Source organism: Mauremys reevesii, linkage group 13 (assembly GCF_016161935.1).
Source record: "Mauremys reevesii isolate NIE-2019 linkage group 13, ASM1616193v1, whole genome shotgun sequence".
Taxonomy (NCBI): Eukaryota; Metazoa; Chordata; order Testudines; family Geoemydidae; genus Mauremys; species Mauremys reevesii.
The window spans coordinates 10,012,663-10,024,803 of NC_052635.1; the positions used below are offsets into that span (position 1 = coordinate 10,012,663).

The following is a 12,141-nucleotide window of genomic DNA, read 5'->3' on the forward strand; positions in this document are numbered from 1 at the left end:
ATTGTCCAGTGACTCCACTGATTGTTTGGCAGGCTTCCTGCTTCAGATGTACTTAAACATTTTTTTGCTGTTGATTTTTGAGACTTTGGCTAGTTGCTCTTCAAATTCTTTTTTGATCTGCCTAATTATTATACTTGACCTGTCAGAGTTTGTTTCTTTCTATTTTCCTCAGTAGGATTTAACTTCCAATTTTTAAAAGATGCCTTAATGCCTCTAACCACCTCTTTAATTTATTTTTAAAAAAGAAAGAGAAGTACTTGTGGCACCTTAGGGACTAACAAATTTATTTGGGCATAAGTTTATGTGGGCTAAAACCCAATTCACCAGATGCATTGAGTGGAAAATACAGCAGGAAGATAGATAGATAGATAGATAGATAGATAGATATACACACACACACAGAGAACATGATAAGATTGGGGTTGCCTTACCAACTCTAATGAGACAAATCAATTAAAGTGGGCTATTAGCAGCAGGAGGAAAAAATCACTTTTAAAATGGTAATCAGGATGGCCCATTTCAAACAGCTGACAAAAAGGTGCGAGTAACAGTAGGAGGAAAAATAGCATGGGAAAATAGTTTTTACTTTGTGTAATGACCCATCCACTCCCAGTCTTTATTCAGGCCTTATTTGATGGTGTCCAGTTTGCAAATTAATTCCAGTTCTGTAGTTTCTCGTTGGAGTCTGTTTTTGAAGTTTTTTTATTTAGGTCTGTAATTGAGTGACCAGGGAGGTTGAAGTGTTTGCCGACTGGTTTTTGAATGTTATAATTCTTGATGTCTGATTTGTGCCCATTTATTCTTTTGTGTAGTTCCAGGGTGGTACTTTAGTAGTCCTCTTACTATGTTTTTTTTTAATTTGGGGTATACATTTAATTTGAAACTCTGTTATGATGCTTTTAAAAAGTCTCCATGCAGCTTGTAGGGATTTCATTTTTGTACTGTACCTTTTAATTTCCATTTAACTACTTTCTAATTTTTGTGTCGTTTCCCTTTCGGAAATTAAATGCTACTGTGGAGGGTTTCTTTGGTGTCATTCCCCCTTTCTCCCTCCACCAAGGATTTTACATTTAATTATATCATGGTCGCTAATACTGTGTATTTCAGCTATATTCACCATCTGGACCACATCTTTTGCTTCACTTTAGACTAAATCAAGGGTGGCCTCTCCACTTGTCGGCTTCAGGACTAGCTACTCCAAGAAGCAGATATTCATGGTGTCTAGAAACTTTATCTCAGCATCCTGTCCTGATATGTACCCAGTCAATATGGGGATACATTAGAACCTCAGAGTTATGAACCCCAGAGTTACGAATTGACCAGGCTAATGGAAGGTGCAGGCAGGGGGTGTGGCAAGGGTGTTGAGTTTTGTGTGAATAGATGGTTGGCAATCCTAGACATGGGGCACCATGGGAGATGTAGTGTATTCCCTGCCTCCGTTTTCCATCAGCTGCTGCCAGGCCGGCCTGGCCATCTCATTTCTAGGGCGAGGGGCCAGCAGTGTGAGACTGAAAGCAGAAGCTGTCGTGAGGCTGGGGAGGGGTCCGTGCTGTTCTGGGAGGTGCCGACCTTGCTGGAAAGGGCCCCACCCCCCATGGGAGATGCTGTCTACCCGCCACGCCCCATGGGCTGCTCTGCACCAGCCCCAATGCACTGCGGGGGATGCGGGCTCCAGCTTGCTGCACTGCAGCAGGGACCCCCACAGCCCTGCCCCTCCTTACCCCCCAACTCCCCAATACCTGCCAAGTGTCCCCAGTCTCAATGCTTCAATCCCAGCCAGCCCCCACCCTTCTCCACTAGCTCCCAAACCCCAGTTATGGAAGCGGGGCAACCTCCACCCACTGTTCCCGGTCGGAATCCTTTAGAGAGATTATTGGGTGACGTCACTTTCAGTCACTATCCCGATCGGACTCTAATGGAGCGTGCACTGCATTCACTATTACAAACTAGGGACCGAATGGCTATGAAGCAGTTCTGCAGAAAAGGACCTAGGGGTTACAGTGGACGAGAAGCTGGATATGAGTCAACAGTGTGCCCTTGTTGCCAAGAAGGCTAACGGCATTTTGGGCTGTATAAGTAGGGGCATTGCCAGCAGATTGAGACACGTGATCATTCCCCTCTATTCGACATTGGTGAGGCCTCATCTGGAGTACTGTGTCCAGTTTTGGGCCCCACACTACAAGAAGGATGTGGAAAAATTGGAAAGAGTCCAGCAGAGGGCAACAAAAATGATTAGGGGGCTGGAGCACATGACTTATGAGGAGAGGCTGAAGGAACTGGGATTGTTTAGTCTGCAGATTCTTTCTTTCTTTCTTTCTTTCAGGGGTGACCACTCCGCTACACACAGTTACAAACAGAGCTGGTTGGATGCTCTTTGATCACAAAAATTGTTCAGCAAATGTTTCTGTTCTTCACTGAATAATTGACACCACCTAGCAAGTGACTAGTGATTTTCAGAGGGTGGGCGCACAGCACTTTCAAGGCCATTTAAAATGTCTTCTGTTGGGCACTGAAAAATGGAGACTTACAAACTCATGAGTCAAGTCTGAAAATCTTAGCCTTATCCATTTTTTTTTTAATTATACAGATAAGAACATAAGAACGTCCATACTGGGTCAGACCAAAGGTTCATCTAGCCCAGTATCCTGTCTGCCGACAGTGGCCAATGCCAGGTGCTTCGGAGGGGATGAACAGAAAGGCAATCATCACATGATCCATCCCGTCACCTATAGAATTTCTGGTTAAAATGTTTTAAAGCTCCTAACTCCCATTTTCAAAAGCACCTTATTCACTTAGGAACCCCCTGATGAAGGGACTTAGGCACTTTTGAACATTTTGCCCTCTGTCTCACTAGGCATTTGCAGTGCACTGTAGAAGCCTGAAGGGCAAAGGAAATGATCGTAGTTTCATATACCATAAATATTACCTTTCTCCTGTACCAGGAATGTAGGATTATCATCCTTGTTTGGGTCATGAAGCAGACAGCAGCTGATGGGATCGTGTCAATTCATCTCTTTCTTCAGTTCATCAAGTCTTTTTTCAAGTGGTCCAGTGTTTGGTTGGAAGGAGACCAGCCCACTGGCCAGAACCTGTGTCATTCTGGAAAAGCAGCAACAGAAATGATGTTACCCTTTTCCTATCCTCTTTATAAGAGACAGGAACCTCACCTGAGTGATCTTGTGAAAATCTCTTCCAAAGGGAATCATTACAATGTTGTGCATTATAAGCATTTTTTTAACTCTGACAAAAACTGAAGAGATCTTGTGGATCTGTTGGATAGAGAGGCTTGGGGCCATGAGCTGAGGAACTGCTCCTTTTGTTCCTAGCTCCTCGTGTGTTTGGAGAAGCAGGACTTGGTACATCCCTTGTAAATAAACAAGACTGCCACTGAGAGAACACCATCCTCTACTGGCTTCTGCTTCCAGCTGGGAACTCCCCCAGAGTCCCGAACTATGACCAGCTGCTTGGGTCAGAAAGAGGCAACAGTATTATTGTTGCCATAGTGCCATAGTGTACAGAGGCCCTGTCATGGACTAGGCACTGCAAAAGGCAGAACAAAAGGACAGTTACGCCCCAAAGTGCTGACAACATGGGTGGTGGGGGGAGCCCCCCTTTGGGGAGGCTAGCCCCTGGCACCACCCCTTCTGCCCATGGCCTGAGCCCTGAGACCCCTTGCCCCCCTATGGTCAAAGCCACAAGCACCTCCCCTCCCCCAGCCACAGGGGCACTAGGCTGGCCGAAGCCCTGAGTACCCCCCAACTTGGCTGGAGGAGCCCCGGGCTGGGCAAAGCCCTGAGCACCCCCCTCCCCCCAGGAGCCCTGGACTGGCAGAAGCCGTGCCATGCCTGCCCTCCCGGGACCCAACCCTCCCAGGGGAAAAGCCAAAGGATCTGTTAGAAGATGCTTTTGATATTCCCTATGCAGGTTTCGGGGCAGATGAGGACATGGTATGTGCCACCTCAGCCATCCCAGAACCCGCATGGGGCATAATAAAACAAAAACTTTGCCACCAAACCCAGGAACTAGGGTCCGGTAGGTGTGGCTGTGGCAGCACTGAGGGTGGCAGAGCCTCCTCTGGCCTATTATACCCACCGCCCATGGCTGACAATCTAAGGAACCCACCACAGTGCTCACTGAGTGACAACGCAGTAGTAAGTGAGGCCTGGGGCACAGAGCCACAAAGGTATTTAGGCACCTAAAACCCAGCTTTCAGCACTTAAGGCCCAGTTTTAGGCTCCACCGTGATCCATAAAACCCCTGCTTGGCTGCTGCCTCATCCTGTAGGTGCCTAAGTGTTCAGGGTAAAAGTTCCCTCAGCGTCTGAGCAGTTTATACCCCAATTCCACAAAGTACTTGAGGACATGCTTAACTTTAAGCACAAGAGACTTCCCAGAGTTCCATGGGACAACAAACATCCTTAAAAACTAGGCACATGTTTAGATACCTTGCTGAATTGGGGCAGTAAAGAACAAGCCTCAGAAAGTAAATTCACTGATGGTGTTGTTGCCGGCACAGAGGACCCGATGGGGCAACAGCGGGGTTCGTTGCCCGGTGTGCGTCGCGCCAATGAACACATCAGGGTGGAGAAGCAGATATAATTTATTCGAGATCTCCGAAAAGGCAGTAGGAGACCAGCATGTCAATCAAATAAGCTGAATTTTTTTTTTTTTTTTTTTTTATTTTTTACTTCATTTTAATTCCCCCCCCCCCCTTCCCCCCTCTCCTTCCTCCCTCCTTTCCTGTAGCATAGCAGTATTGGCGCTGCTGCCATGTAGGCTGCCATTAATTTTTTGTTTTTTTTTTTTGTTTTTTATCTTGTCCTTCAGCTAGGCCCAGGCCCCCCCCCTTCCCACTTGAGCCATTTTGAGTTTGAACTGATAGCTGCTGACTGCTGGCTGTTTTTTTTTTCTTTTTTTTTTTTTGCTGGGTTTTTAAGTTTTATTGGTTCAACATGGAGGAGCTTTGGTTCAGGAGAGCCTAGGAGGAGGGCTTCATCGACACCCACCCCCCCCCACCCCCACCCCCGCCCCGAGTTACCTAGGGTTATGCCTAGTGACACCAACAGTGTGAGGTGGAGTAAGGCCTAGATTCAATCCAGCCATAGGGCCACCAACTCAGCAAAGTGCTTATGATACCACTGGCTCAGTGGTCTGCCAACGTTGCCCCACAGCAGATTCCAATACTCTCTGGAAGTAGGCAACCTCCGTAGTTCTGTGGGTCCTGGGGCAACCATCCAGCCTAGGTGCTGCTCCCTGGATCCTGCCTTAATTCAGTCCTGGTTACAGAACCATATGCAATAGAACTATTGTGGGACCTTTTCCTGAGCAAGGACTCAACAAGAGAAGTGCTGCATTCTTTGTATCTTGGAGTCTTGGAATCTAAATTAGTTAGGCAACCCAGTCCCTCAGGATCTTTTGAAAATCCCAGCCTATCCAAAGAACAGATGCCTTTCTGAATGATGCATTCAAATTCAATTCTAATTTGCTGGGCTAGAAGCAGGAAACACTGGGTGGATTCTCTGCAATGTGTTATGTGGGAGTTCAGACCAGATGATCACAGTGGTCCCTCCTGCCTTTGAAATCTATTAATCTATGGATTTTGCAGATCACTATTCATAGGACAAAAGAACAGACTGCCTTGGGAAGTTGTGAAAGCTCTTTCACTGGATGTTTTCAAAAGGAGGCTGGATAGCCATCTGTCTTGGATGGTTTAGACACAACGAATCCTGCATCTTGGAAGGGGTTGTGGTCCCTTCTAACCCTATGGTTCTATGATTGGCTCCAATGGTACAACTCACATGAAAAAAGTACTAGGGTCCTAAGTAACAACACAAGAACATTGTGCTAAAGGTCTACCAAAAGTTGGACCCTGCAGGTGATGGGTCTTTGCAAGCCAAATTTTGCAAAATAGCCACTAACTTTGGGTGCCTCAATTTAACATCAACCAATCTGTGCTTTCTCTCCAAAATTGCTGCACACCCACAATCCCAACAGAAATCCATGCAAGCTTAGAGAGCTCAGCAAATTGGAAAACCCAGGTCTCCATTCTCACAAACTGGGCACCAAAAAGTGGAGGCACCCTGATTAGTGGACAGGCTGCACAATTTTGGCCATCGGGCTTGAATTATTTTTGTAACTTCTGAGAAGCTTCAGCTCCCATTGGCTTTAGTATGATCTGGAGGTGGTCAGCAATGCTGGAATTTAGGCCCAAAGCTGTAAACCACTTTTGGAAATAATCGCCAAAGATTTTAGTTGTTCCTGTTTTTTTAATAGATTAATAGATTTGATGGCCAGAAAGACCCATTAGATCAGCTAGCCTGACCTCTTGAATAGCAAAGGACGGATAATTTCACCTGGTTACCCCTGTACTGATCCCAGTAACTTATGTTTGAAAGGCAACCATTCTGGACTGGAAGATTTTAAAAGACTGAGAATGCACTGTTTCCCAAGTGCTGGCACTCACAGCCCATGGGAACTTGACCACTTGGATACAAAAGTCACGCATGAATCACACAGTTTTCAAACTATTTAATGTGGCCTTTTGTGGGTGGCAAATTGGCCCAGTGCAGAGCTCCAGATTACATTAATTCAGGGAGTAGTTTATGCATAGACTCAACACAAGCTTTGTTCGCCCATTCCTGAGAGGTGCTGAGCACACACAGCTCTTGCTGGCTTCACAACCAGGGTCCAGCTCCAAATTCATTCTATGTAATTGACCTGGGCCCAATTCTTCACTCTTTGGGCCTGATCCTGCCACTCTTACATGAGTAACCATAACTCACTCTAGTGACCATGCTGGCTTTGCTATGAGCATGTGCATGAGTAACTACCAGCTGTGTGAGTAAGGGCTTCAGGAGGAGGCCACTTTTGCAAGAAAAACTCAATGGACGACTCAGTGGATTGAAGAAGACCCTTAGGGCTACGTCTACACTGTAGGTGGACATGAGCCCCCCAGCCTGATAAGACAGACTTGCACTAGCCACAGGTGAGCGAAAACTAGCAGTGTAGACATTGTGTCTTAGGCAGCAGATCTGGCTCTCAAATACAGCTCACACCCTGCATCTCTGCAATGTGCACACTGCTAGTTTTAGTGCCCTAGCTGGAACCAAGCTAGCTCCTATCTATGATATAGACATTCCCTTAAAGACCCAATCCTGCAACCCTTATTCTTTTGGGCAATGTGTGATTGTTGCTGAGGAGGGCAGGAGAACTCTGCGACTAACTGCTAGAGGAAGAGTTACTTGAGTGCTGAAACATTAGCTGGTTATGTTAAACTTCATGAATCCTTGCTATTCACACTGGTGTTCAAGGCGAACAATGCTCTGGGGAGGCTGCAGTTGTTTGTGGAGATCAGTGAGATCACCCATAGGGACTTGTATCCCTAGACATGTTCTTTGGCTCACACTTATAGCTGCCTGCTGAGCCACAGAAGAAATGGCCCTTTGTTCTCAAGGCAGGTGAGAAACTTTCTTGATTTTATTAGAGAACTAATAATGATATTGTCCCATGTTGTTCTTTAAGCGTGTATTGAGAGCTAGGTGGGATGCACTGTGCTTAAAGACATGGTCTTTGTTCCTAAGAGCCTATTGACTCAGCTGATCATGGCAAGACAAAATGCTAGGGGAGATAACAACAGGCAATGGATGGATGGAGTGGGACAGAACACACACAACTGGGCAATGAGCATTGCTTGGCTAGTAGCACAGGCATCCTAGTTTCTTTCTTTCTTTCTTTCTTTCTTTCTTTCTTTCTTTCTTTCTTTCTTTCTTTCTTTCTTTCAGGACTGGAAATATTATTGGAGGCATTCTAGAATGAGGTGATGGTCCGAAGACTGAAATGAAGGAGGAGATAGATGTTTGTGCAGAACAGGTTCAGGGAACGCAGTTCATGGCTTTGGGTACCATTTCCACTGAAGTGTAATGGGAATGAGGTGCCCAAAGTATCAGGCAGCTTTGAAAATCTCAGCCTGGCAGCCTGGGAGAAGGTGCAAAGGTGCTAGTGAGAGAAGGGAATAAAGGGGGTCTGGAAAGAAGTGGAATTAATGGGGTAGGGATCTGACGAGGAGTGTGTGGTGTGGCCGTGTAGACCTGGGTCCATCCAGGAGCTGGAAGAAAGGAATAGGAGAGATTGACAGGCTGGGAATATTTTATGTTTTCCCATAAAGCTAGTGTGTGTTAGCTGGTGAAAGACCTGGTGTATCCGGGAGGGGGTTGAAAAGGAAAACGGTGAGGGAGATGCAGACCTCTTCCTGTCTTTACTCATTGTTACTGAACTTTTCTTCTCTTTTCTTGTCCACCTGTTTCATCCAGCCCATAAGTTCTCTGGGGCAGGTGCTGTCTCTTTACTACATGTGTGTGAAACACCCAGCACAACAGGGAAGTGATTGGTAATTGAGGCCTCTATATACAAAACTGGTACATTCTCTTTTTTTATTTACTTGAATCATCCTTTTTTTGATGGAAACCTGTTATTCTGGAAAACTTTCACCCAGCTCTAGTCAAAAGACTAGAGAGATTCCAGAGACTGCTGTGGTCATGATACATATAAACATCAATAACATGGCAAAGGTGAAAAGGAGGCATGGGAAGCTAAAGATACAGTACTAGGAATTAGGGTTAAATACTTTGTTAATAGCAGTAGCCAAAAGTATTGCAATATTCCTATTATAGGCTGCCGTGTTTTGGATAATTACTGTAAAATTATTTAAAAGGATGAAAATTATAATATTTGTTGGGTTTTTTATTATCAATACAAAAATGAGGAGAAAAAGCACGAAAAAGAAAATTTCCTAAGACATAATGATTATCTAGCTGTCTAGTTAATCATTAATCATTAAATTAAACAAATGGGCAAGCTCTCTGTGTTTGATTGCTGTAATTGTTAATCTCTTACTATCAATTCAATAAAATCTTGGTATTTATTTTAAAATTTCTTTTATATATAAAGGTAAGATTTTCCATTGTTGATATTTGTCAAAGTTTTTAATGGTAAATAAAGTTATTATCGTTGTGAGGGTAGGGTGACCAGACAGCAAATGTGAAAAATTGGGATGGGGGTGGGGGATAATAGGAACCTATACAAGAAAAAGACCTCAAAATTGGGACTGTCCCTATAGAATCGGGATATCTGGTCACCCTATGTGAGGGAGATGTCTATATTATTTTATGAATATTCTTCGTTCGTCTATTTGTTTGTTTGTATTGGTGTTGGTTGCTACATTGTTACAAAGAGGTTAACTCTCACACAAGTGGACCACGGGTAGGCAGGAAGAAATGTATAATTTTCAGTTTGCATCATTCACCAGTAATTATCAGGACAATTTAGGTGTCAATTCCTTTGATGTTTACCTGTGACTGAGTTCGAACCTCCAGCTTGATATGGGGGTAGGGGGAGAGATTCAAGTGGGAAAACTGAATCAAACAACTTTGCAGTTGATGAAAACCAGAGCCTTGGAGCTTGGCAGAGACAGATACAGGAAGAAGGGGAAAGTAGACTGAACTCCAGTCCTAGAAGCATGGGTGTTTGGATAAACTTTAAATGAGACAGGTACATGTAGGCCTTCTGTTGTTTAATTGTTATGCTTTGATTCCTGCTGTTGAGATTAAATGATACTTTGTTTTGAAAAGGCTGTTTTGTGGTCACTGGATTCACCACTAGTCCCAGATCCCAAAGGGAAGCCTTGCAGGGCAGCCAAATCCAGCTGGGTCTGTGGAGCAAACACAGTTGGCACCCAACGGGCTGTACCCTTGTCTGATAGTGGGAGAACTGTAGGATTCCACCCCAGAGAGGTGAAGGTAAGAGACATGTCACCAGAACAGGTTGCACTCAGGGAGACGCTGAGAGAGGTCGGAGGTGCTGCTGGCCCTGAACTGTGACAACCATTATTAACTGGTCATTTGTTTCATGATGATTTCCATCAATCAAAGCATCTAACTGAAGCTGAAACCCTGCTTCTGAAACAAGATTCACGCAGATGTTCCCTTATGCCCATGGAGAGTAACCTTCTTGTTAGTAATAGTTACCATGTTCATTTTGCTACTCCTAAGGGCCAACCAAGAATGGGCCCTATAGGGCTAGATACTGGATAAACATAGAATAAAAGAAAGTCTCTGTTCCAAAGAACTTTTAATCTAAATAGAGAAGTCAGCTAAAACACATGGGAAAGGGAGAAAACATTGATTTCAGTTATCTCCACATGGGCTACAGGTTAATCCACATGAATCTGATTATAAAATCAGGGCCTGAGGAATGGAGTGTGAATACATTCCGTGTGAAATATTTATGACTTTGCAGCATTAGACTCAAGAAAATCATGATTCCAATTTAATGGGATTTTTGTCTCAAGTAATCTTGATTGCACAGGTCAACATTTTTATATATGTTGAGTTAGTTCCTCACTGCTTGAATGGTCGCATTGAAATCAGCAGTGAGACTGGAATTTTTAAATGCACAAAGGAATGAGGTGCCCAAATCTCACTGAAATTAAGAAGCATACATTTTTTAGGTTCCTTTGAAAATCCCAGCCTGAGAGAAAAGGTAAGATAATTTCTTTTTTGAAATTAGGGGCACGCATTGGTGATTAAGGTATTATTGACCAAAGGGGTAGAGTCTGATGCATAGTCCTTTATTTCCTCTTCATTCAAGCCCACTTGTAATGACTGTGATTCAGAATAAATACTTTGGCCAGCTCTAGGTATGAGTTGAGTTGAGGGAGAAAAGTGATTCTGTTTCATGAAAGATTTCAATCTTTTGAAATTGGGTTTCATTCCAAATGGAAACCACCATTTTTGACATTTTCTGTGGAAAGGAATAGAACCCCGTTTTCAGGACTATGTGGCTGCTGGGCTTCTCTAGAGCCACAGACCTTTGAAGAAAGGCAGCCAATCTTGGTTGATAGAAGGTCTGGAGATGGTAAATACACCATGTAATACCCGTCTCTGTTTGTCTTCCAGTTGAACACTTATGAAGAAATGATGAACTTGAATCGAACAGTGGTGACTGAGTTTCTTCTTCTGGGATTTTCTACCTCTCCAGAGAGGCAGGTTTTACTCTTTGTGGCACTGTTAGCCATTTATCTGGTCACTGTGGTGGGAAACCTCCTCATTATCCTTGTAACTTTGGTGGATCCTGCCCTTCACACCTCCATGTACTTTTTCCTCTCTAATTTGTCTGCCTTAGAGGTTGGTTACACCTCGGTCACTGTCCCCAAATTGCTGGTGAGCCTCATCTCAGGGGATAAACACATCTCCTTTGCTGGCTGTGCCATGCAAATGGGCTTCTTCCTTTGCTTCGGGAGCACGGAATCTTCCTTTCTGGCCACCATGGCATATGATCGCTACGTGGCAATATGCAACCCCCTGTGTTATCCCATGATTATGAACAAGAAGGTGTGTGTCCTGCTGGCAGCCACTTCCTGGACCATCGGCATCCCGGCCCAGGTAGTGCAGACTGGTTTGGTGTTCACCTTACCCTTCTGTAGCTCCAAAGAGATCAACCATTTCTTCTGTGACCCAGCCCCTCTGCTGTTGCTGGCCTGTGCTGACACCTCCATGAATGAAACCTTGACTTACATCATGGTTACTTTCTTTGGAATGGTGCCCTTTGTCCTGATCCTGTTGTCCTACATCCGGATCATCACCACCATCCTCATGATGCCATCAGCTGAGGGCAAGAGGAAAACCTTCTCCACCTGCTCCTCCCACCTCATTGTTGTGGCTTTATTTTATGGTTCTGGCATCCTCCTTTATTTACGACCCAGAGCCAGTGAATTTCCAGACGGCAGTAAACTTCTCTCCCTGTTTTACACTGGTTTGCCTGCCATGTTGAACCCTTTTATCTACAGCCTGAGGAACAGGGATATCCAAATGGCCCTGAAGAGAAATATGTGGAACAAAATGATTCCTCGCTAGCGCTGAGTGGTAAACAGATTTTCCAGCCTGTTCTTCCTCAGGATGAATCTAAGGCCTACTAAATTTTTTCACAAAGAACAAGAGCAAGACCCACCCATCCCAGAATATCCGGGTCATTAGAGCCATGGGCAGCAGGTATAATAGGCATGGGGAGGCTAATCCTCCCCTAACCCAGGCTGTGGTCCCACCCACGCTGTGCTGCAAGGCCCCACCCTCTCCCCCAAAGCCAGCAG

General features: G+C 44.8%; 1 protein-coding gene across 1 annotated transcript; it reads left to right on the forward strand.

Moving 5' to 3' along the window:
* Nucleotides 1-4,097: 4,097 nt before the first annotated feature.
* LOC120379956 (olfactory receptor 10A7-like) lies at nucleotides 4,098-11,908 on the forward strand. The gene is made up of 2 exons (XM_039497468.1): nucleotides 4,098-4,151; nucleotides 10,952-11,908. Exons 1-2 carry the CDS (start codon nucleotides 4,098-4,100, stop codon nucleotides 11,906-11,908), a joined length of 1,011 nt encoding a protein of 336 aa, XP_039353402.1.
* Nucleotides 11,909-12,141: the final 233 nt, after the last annotated feature.

Coding starts and splice junctions, on each gene's coding strand:
- LOC120379956 (XM_039497468.1), top strand. CDS start 4,098: ATGGCTGACAATCTAAGGAACCCACCACAGTGCTCACTGAGTGACAAC. Junction 4,152..10,951: donor CACTGAGTGACAACGCAGTA/GTAAGTGAGGCC, acceptor TTTGTCTTCCAG/TTGAACACTTATGAAGAAAT.